This window comes from Myzus persicae, unplaced genomic scaffold (genome assembly GCF_001856785.1).
Source record: "Myzus persicae strain clone G006 unplaced genomic scaffold, MPER_G0061.0, whole genome shotgun sequence".
Taxonomy (NCBI): Eukaryota; Metazoa; Arthropoda; class Insecta; order Hemiptera; family Aphididae; genus Myzus; species Myzus persicae.
The window spans coordinates 14385-24149 of NW_019100841.1; the positions used below are offsets into that span (position 1 = coordinate 14385).

Genomic DNA, 9765 nt, shown 5'->3' on the forward strand with positions numbered 1-9765 from the left:
ATTGTACATTCATAAGGGATGTTGTATAAGGATATTGGGTACTGTATAGTTTAGTACCGCTTTCGTCGTTTCGAACGTCAACAAAAAACGATTTTTTTTATTTGCACGTAAAAATCGATTTATTTTCAATACAAATATTAATGATTATATAACCTGTGTATATACTTGACAATGTATTATATACAATCCGAACCCTTACAAACTGACTTAATATTAATATTTTTATTGAAAATAAACCAATTTTTACGTAAACATTCTTGTTAATAGAAATTTCTAACGCATGCGCGCGCATATACGTGTGTAAAAGACAATGTATGTGTATGACCGTGTATGTCTACACATCCGCATGCAATGTTCATTTATATATTTTTTTAAGTGTGTGTAATAAATTAGTGAACAGTGTTTATACGAAAAAAATGGTTCATTTCAATCCACCGCAGCCGGTCTATACTTGTGAAACATAATTGACACCATCATAAGGTAAGATTTAATTATTATTTTTGATAATTGCAAAGTATCGAAGGGAAAATCACCGTCCACTTCTGGGGGTCTATTTTTTATATAAAAATTAAACATTTTCTCAATTTTTAACTACAAAATAATTATTCAATTTTAAATTTGATAGTATTTGGCGTAGCTTAAGGGTTTCGCTATAGGCAACTTAATAAACTTGAGATTTTGTTCGTATAAATTACGTAGACAAAATTAATGTTAATGTCCAGGCGGCTGTTTATGTATAGCTGAGAATACGTTATTTCTTAACTCTGCGAACGATATGTAGTAGAAAAACTTTATTTCTCAACTATACTATATAAATTTATATTTTTCTGATAGATAATATTACACTGAATCTTTATATATACTAAACATACCTTAACTTCAAATATTTTCGCAGAAATCACATTTTGAACGTAAATATTTGACATATTTTCATCGTTTTAGAGGGTTATTTTTTGTTTGAACATAAGCCTATAAAACTTTTATTTCTTACCTAATCTTTATGAAATTTTATTTTTCTGATAGACCAGGTCATGACTATTAAGAAAATATAACTTTTGTCATAGTAAAATAGATATTTTTTTCCTAAATTACTTCGAAAAAATGTATATTGTGATAATCCAAAATATAGTAAAAATTGGTGGGCGCATTCGCGTGCGGTGCGTGGAACTAGCTGCAGTGTTCCGCTCGTGACTAATTGGACTTGTAGTGGTGGCTAAATGATGTATTTCAGTACCGTAATCCTGCAACAATTGTTAATAATATATTAACCCCCCCCCCCCCCCCTAACCCATCCGGTGGAGCTACGCCATTTTTTTTAAAGAAAAGGTTTCTTGGTCGCAAGTGAATTTGAATCAGTAACTTTGCCACTGATCCTTCCACTGCTCAGCGGCATCACCTCGACACGGTGAACCTTTATTCGATGCCGCCACCCTTAACCCCAGCCAACCTCCCGAATTAGTTAATGGTGGTCAAATGATCTGTGATGTTAGGGATTTGGGATCTTATACTAATTTTTAGCTGTAAGGGGCTTACATAACTAATTTAATATACCTACCTACTTAATTATAACACCACAGATCACTTGATATTTTAAAAGGGGTCAAATTATCTGTCTATGTATTAGGGATTGGGGTTATTATACTAATGTTTATCTGCTAGGGGCTTAAATAACTAATTTAACTATAAAGACAGATATTTTGACTAATAAATTTAACTTTTAATAGTTTAAACCACGGTCTTAGAAGATAATATCTTCTGGTTTAAACTAAAGGTTATGAAAAAAAGAAAAAAATTTTTTTAACCTGAAAATATCAAAGTAATTCAATTAAATAAATAATATATTATAAATAAATAATCTTGTATTATATATATTATATTATATATTATATTATTACCTTGTATTCCTGAACAATTCGCCTTACTTATCAATCGTTTCTTTGTCTATCATGTGATCGTCTATGAATGTGCAGCAAATAAGGTGTCTCAAATCCTTTATAGCATTCCTTACACTTATACGGTTTAAATTGAGTGTGCTTTAAGTTATTGTGGTATTGTAAATTTTGTTGGCAATTAAACGTTGAAGGACATATTGGACAATGGACTATGTTATCCTCTATGCTATGAATCCTGCTGATGTGTCTAGTTCTTGCATGAGTAGTGCTAAATTTAGCATCGCAAATATTACACGAATGCTTTACTTTATTATGAACAGTTTGTATATGTCTCTTGAGGGTATCCTTCCTGTTAAAAACCCTGTCGCAATATTCACATGCATGAATAGGTTGCATATGGGAAGCAATATGTCTCTCCAACCAACATTTGAACAAAAAAATGTGTCCACATATATCACACGTAAAAACATCGTCTCTGGGTTCAGTGCAGTCTTCTTCACTGAAGACTGCATTTGTCATTGGGCAACCGGCACCTTGTTCATTTCCTTGATTTACCTGAAAATGCCCTATCTTTTTATACTCACATGAATGACACAAACAGTCTTTGTTGTTTTCTCCGAAATAATGTTCACCGTAAAATACAGTTATTTCTTCTCCGCGTTTAATTTTTTTATTAGCTTTTACTATTGCACTGGTACTCCCTAATGCATATATATCTGTATTTGCCTCGCAATCGTGATTTAAGAATGCTGCGGGCCCAAGCCACAGTTTTGTTTCGCCTGTATGTATGGATTTCACGACTGAATATTCTCTTATTCCATCAGAAAAAAAATCATCAGTGACAGGTGCCATTGAACCGTATAGTTCTGTTATAAGGTTGTTCATGTAAATGGTTTTCTTAGCTACCACTTTAACTCCAAAATCTTCGTCTTTTGGGTATCTATAACATTTCTGATATTCAAACGGCGAACAAGGTCCAAGAGATTCTATATATTTCTGTCTATGGAATTTTAAAAGTTTCTTGTCACTCGTGGAGCAAATGGCCACTGGCATAACACCTGATCTATGTGTTCCAAAGCCGATAATTGGATCCACATTTTCTCGTAAGCAAATGTCATCAACAGTGCAAAGAATTTTTGCTTTTTGATTAACTGATGCCATCCTAATAAAATGAAAATATTATATTGTAAAATAATATATAATTATATATATATAATAATTAATATATTGTAAATTACTATAAAACTAAAATTAATTTATAACTTTAAATTTAATATCTGTGTTAAAAAATCTGTATAAATGGTTACTATATAACTATAAAAATAAACAGCAATTCATTATTATGTAATACTTTTAGCCATGTTACTGTAACATGTAGTTTATTAACATTATTACTAACATTAGCAGTATTTTGTAACACTTTAAGATCGATCCGACCGTTTAATAGGCGTGGAACACAAATAATTAAAAATATAATAGATATTGTTGATGTTATTTTATCTTAAAATAAATTAAGTTTTGAATTTTTTACATTAAGAAACATTTTTAATATCATTTTTTTCCAATTTAGAATTTTTACTCACTTGAGTTTGAATAAAATATGGAGAATGAGGAACAAATGATTTCCCAGCCTTAATATCTTTTACTTGTTTAATTGCTAGTAATAATCTTTTTTGATGCCCAAGTTTGACTATTCCAATATCTTCTAAGTCTTCCCATGTTAACTGAGTTACATCATCTAAAACTAAATTCTGCCACCGCATTTAATAATATGAATATGTTCAAGAAATGCTCAAAAAATCAGTTACGAATCCATAATGCACGTGTTATAATATTCAAAATTATATCATATTCAATGTTATGAAGTTCAGAGTATTGATAACCAGCTAATAATTTTCCAGGAATATGTGAGCGATTTAACGATGGGTAAATCACAATTTCTCGTCAACTCTCATTGGGCCTTTATTAATTTTTCGCCAAAACGAACAAAAAGCAAATGAAAAATACGATGAGAACGTTCTTGATGATTGTACAGAGTCTCGTATTAGTCGCATTCCAATTTTGGCAAAAATTTATTTAATTATTGTACATAAATATTATAAAGCTTAGGGATTGGATCGTACTTATGAATTTTTCGGTGATGTTCATTTAAATGATATTTTTGAGCAAAAGATTTGTCACAAATGGAACATTTCAACCGTGATTCCATTTTATAAGCATAGGTAACTATTAACTTATAAGGTAATATAATATTTTAATCCCGCATTGATAACAATATATTGATAACACGATTAAAGAGATGCTGGCGCGAACGACTCGTTTAACACGTTCAACGCCACGGTCGACGGGTAGTCGACATCTAAAACATTACCCTGGTCGCCGGTGTCGACTACCCGTCGACAAATATAGAGTTCACTTTCACAGTTCATAATTTTGACTGGCGTTGAGATAACGTTTTTAAATATACTGCAGGCGATCAGGTAATGTCTCAAGAATCTAAGGATATAATTGGTTTTTTTTTTGGTTTATTTTTAGTTTTGATATTAATATTTTCCCTGAAATGACGCCGTCGTCGAACGTCGATAACATTAACGTATCATATAATATGCTATATGTATATTATTTTTGTTATGTCTGGACGTTTTTAATTTAATAACATTATTAACTTGGAATTATAGCATAACAAGTATACAGTGTGTTCCTTCAATATACAGAGTGATTGAAAAATATTAAATTATTTTTGTCACATTATTTATATTAATATTTCATTCAAAACGATTGTTGAAAAAAAACAAAAAATATTACGAGCAGTACCATCAGTATTAATATTTTATTTACTTCTACTCTTTACTTATTATTAATTATATACACAGGATAAACTTTTTTCCAGAGCGCAGGACGCTTAGTCGACCGGCCGTATATTCGGCGCGGCGACACGTGCTCCNGAATTTAAATTTAAATTTAATAGTTTATATTCCAGGTATGTAACTATTTACTATGGCAACACTGAGGTATACACATATTAAATAATATTTCAAAACATTTTCTATTTCTAGATTTATTATAATAATTAGGCTCGTTAATACAATCTCTGGGTGGGTTTGGAGGTGATCTTTATAATATTATGTTCATTCATCATAGTTCAACCAACACGAACACGAACACAAAAATGAATGATCATAATACAAACGTTTTAAAAATTCTATCTAAAATACGCTCCATAGATGAAGGGGTAAACACAGAATATACCATTGAGATGCCCGGAAAACTATTAAATATTACAAAACATTGGATTGAGCATGAGTACCACGTGATGGTCAATGTTGTAGGTATGTTACCATCTTAATGTTAGACATATAGGTAGAAAAAAATTATGGATTTTTTAACTTAAAATAATTTGCAAAGTTTTGTCATTTTTAAGTACTTTGTCGATATTTTAACTTTAAATGCTTATAAAAAAAAAATTGTGACTATAGATTTTTAATATTTTTCATCTACCTTTGAAACAATATATAATAAGGAGCCTTCTATTAAATTTTCAAGCTTTGTAGCAAACAAATAAAATTTTATTTATATTAAAAGAAAAAAAACTAAAAATGTCCATAAACAGCTCAAAACAAGTCAAAATATTTTGACCGAGTATTTGGTATGTCATAACTCATAAGTGTGTAAAACGAATACAACAAATGCATGGGTAGTGTCCTCTTAAGAGTTGAGTATTTATTTTATTTTTATTTTAGACGAATGCACACTCAACACCAAGATTAAAATCATGGGCAAAAATCGGAACGTTAAAGAGGTTGTATTTAAATTGTTAAATTATACCTAAGCAATAAATAAAGGAAAGTTTTTAAAATAATAAATTACTATTTTTTTTTGTAGTTTTTTCTAATTAATGTAATCCCGTCATCCCGATAGAATAAATTTAATCATTGAGACCTTGTTTTTCAGAAAGTATAGGTTGAATTAATCCTAAAATCAAACAGTGAAAAATATTAAATTTATATTAAATATAACAAATACACACAATTACACACAATGTACATCAACAACAACAGTTACTAGATGACCGACGTTTTTATTATCTTCACAAGACTGTTGACGTTTAGGTGGTGACGGTGGTCTACGTTTCAATGTATTTAATCCTGAACAGTCTTCTCTGAAAACAAAAATACATATTATTTTATTTATGTGAATATTAAAAAAAAAAAAAACAATTTAGTATAATTTTTTAATCTTACATATTTTGTTGAATAGTTAATCTTGGCTTAACTAGCCCTCTTGGACTAGGTAATGTATCATCACATTCATGAAGAATAAAGGTTTCATTTGTCGGTGTTAAATAACCATCTTCAAAACTTTTTTGCTGATATCTCCACTGTGGAGGACCAACAAAGCTACTTGTACCTCCAGCCGAAGTGCTCATATCAAATTCTGTATTTATTAATATCATTTTTTTCCAATTTAGAATTTTTACTCACTTGAGTTTGAATAAAATATGGAGAATGAGGAACAAATGATTTCCCAGCAGAATTATTTCTAATTATTCTGGTGTAGAATTACTTGTAAGACAATTTAACCTCTAATGAATTTTTACTCACTTGAGTTTGAATAAAATATGGAGAATGAGGAACAAATGATTTCCCAGCCTTAATATCTTTTACTAGTTTAATTGCTAGTAATAATCTTTTTTGATGCCCAAGTTTGACTATTCCAATATCTTCTAAGTCTTCCCATGTTAACTGAGTTACATCATCTATTGTAGAATAACCTTGAGCTTCTAAAGCTGATCCATATTCTTCAAGTCTTAGTAAACTAAGCCATTCATCTAATGACCCCTAAATAATTTCACTCTCAATATTAACAATATGTCCAAATAAAACACAAAAATAAAACAAACAATACTTACAGGAATGTAGTCTAATAGTCCATCAGATATATTTAATAAACCAATTTCTGCTTTTAATTTCTTTCTATGATTTGGTTTCTTTACACCAATAGCAGTTAAATCCTATACAATAAAAATAAAATAATTACATAGGTAATTAAGTGTTTTATTATGTATTAAGTCAATTATTGAAAAATAATGATGGATTAATATTGACTATTTTTTTAACTACATTTTATTGCGTCTAATTATATAACATATCTATTTAAATTTAAATTATAAAGCCAATAATTTCAAAATATTTAAAAATTTAAGAGTTAAATTAAATTATATGATTATATTATGTAACTTAAAATAAATAAATAAAAATGAAAAATAATAAAATTATAAACTTGAATTACTGACAACAAATAACATTCGATAGCTATTTCAAAATATAGTCCTAGCATTTGGTAATATTGACTTTTCAAAATTTGTTATATCAAGTATTTAAATTAACTTACTTCTGTTGTCATTTTTGAAACAGTTCTCATATCATATCCAGCTGATATGAACAACGGTAAATATTCTTCTAGATTTAGATGAATTAACCAACTATACATTATATCTTTATCCTATGAATAAATCCAAATTAATATCAACATTAGTATTAATACTTTATCAAAATCAAATACATACTGGAACCCCTTGATTTAGGAGTCTTTCCATCCTAGTAGATGGACTAAGTTCTGGATGATTGAATTGTGACGATGGTGATTTATTGTAAATAACTAAAAACTCAAATCTGTAACGTCCATCTTTAAATTGTATGTTAGGCCAGCGCCGCCAGCAGCTAATGAATCAAGTTTGGTTCTGTGGTTCTACCAGAGCAGGGTTGCCAACCCGTAAAATTCGATAATCGTAGCGGCCGTTATTTACGCCCGTAATTTTTATCCTTTATACAATATTATGCATCATTTCTGTTTTTACTATTAATTGGATTATTGGATTATTTTAGTTATGTAAAAGCACAGTCTCCTAAGTCTGTGTGTAAAAGAAGTCATTATTTACAAAGCAGGTAGTTCAAATTAGTAATTACTACGAAAAAATATTTTTTATGACGATCCATAGCAGTCAGTATTAATTAGTTTCAATCACGATTAAAGATAGTACTATCTTTAATCGTGGTTTCAATATAAGTTGATTGTGTAGGTGATAAGACCAAGACAATATATTTATTGTTATCACCTTATGTTCATGTTCAACCATGGTTCAACTATTCGTTTTTTTCGCTACTCTCGAGTCACGACAATGCCCACTAACACTGGTTAATGGTAATGACAATTGTGAATTTAAATTGTTTAAGTACGTTTTAGGAAAAAAAAAATATCTACGAATTTGACAAAGGGGGGTTTATTGACAACATATCTAGATTTTTAAATGCGGTGGCAAGAATTGTTTTTTGGCTATACACGCCTATTAAAAGGTCGAATCGTCCTCAAAGTGTCACAAAATACTGTTAATGCCCACTAACACTGGTTAATGGTAATGACAATTGTGAATTTAAATTGTTTAAGTTCGATTTAGGAAAAAATAAATTTGAATTTGATTGAGGGGGGGGGGGGGTATTGACAACATATCTATATTTTAAATGCGGTGGCAAGAAATAGTTTTTTGGCTTTACATGCCTATTAAACGGTCGAATCGTTCTCAAAGTGTCTCAAAATACTGTTAATGCCCACTAACACTGGTTAATGGTAATGACAATTGTGAATTTAAATTGTTTAAGTACGTTTTAGGAAAAAAAAAATATCTACGAATTTGACAAAGGGGGGTTTATTGACAACATATCTAGATTTTTAAATGCGGTGGCAAGAATTGTTTTTTGGCTATACACGCCTATTAAAAGGTCGAATCGTCCTCAAAGTGTCACAAAATACTGTTAATGCCCACTAACACTGGTTAATGGTAATGACAATTGTGAATTTAAATTGTTTAAGTACGTTTTAGGAAAAAAAATATATCTACGAATTTGACAAAGGGGGGGGGGGTATTGACAACATATCTATATTTTTAAATGTGGTGGCAAGAATTGACGCCGTTGATCAGAAAACGTTCAATATTTGCCAGATTGAGTTCGAAATTTCGATATTTCTAACTCTTTCAAAAATGGTTAAATCGGTCTGATTTTTTTTTTATCGTATTCAGCGGGACTCTCTGATGCTGTTGCACCATCTGGATTGTATCGGACCATAAAAATTGACTAAATACAATTTTTTTAGAAAATTCATTATTTTTTCGGGATAATTATTACTCACGGGATAAGCGATAAAAAGTCAATCAAATTTTTTATAATTATTCAAAGTAGCAGACCAAAGAGAGGAGAAAATTTCCCGTCATTAGACACAAAATTCAACTCAATCTGGCAAATATTGAACGTTTTCTGAACAACGGCGTACGCGTATTTACGATTCTATGACTAAGTCGCCAACGTATGAATAACCACGACGTTTTCTGAAATCATAATCACAGTATAATGTTGATGTTGATTCACTGTTCGACTCATTTAGTGGGCATTAACAGTATTTTGAGACACTTTGAGAACGATTCGACCGTTTAATAGGCGTGGGAACGCCAAAAAACAATTCTTGCCACCGCATTTAAAGATATAGATATATTGTCAATACCCCCCCCCCCCTTTGTCAAATTCGTAGATATTTTTTTTTTCCTAAAACGTACTTAAACAATTTAAATTCACAATTGTCATTACCTTAACCAGTGTTAGTGGGCATTAACAGTATTTTGTGACACTTTGAGGACGATTCGACCGTTTAATAGGCGTGTAAAGCCAAAAAACTATTTCTTGCCACCGCATTTAAAAATATAGATATGTTGTCAATAAACCCCCCTTTGTCAAATTCGTAGATATTTTTTTTTTCCTAAAACGTACTTAAACAATTTAAATTCACAATTGTCATTACCATTAACCAGTGTTAGTGGGCATTA

The 9765-nt window shown here is 30.2% G+C and overlaps 1 protein-coding gene across 1 annotated transcript; it reads right to left on the reverse strand.

The window, feature by feature from the left end:
• Positions 1-1925: 1925 nt before the first annotated feature.
• On the reverse strand, positions 1926-3053 carry LOC111026395 (zinc finger protein 728-like). Its single transcript, XM_022304472.1, has one exon. The coding sequence runs from the start codon at positions 3051-3053 to the stop codon at positions 1926-1928; it is 1128 nt and encodes a 375-aa protein (XP_022160164.1).
• Between the last annotated feature and the right edge of the window lie 6712 nt (positions 3054-9765).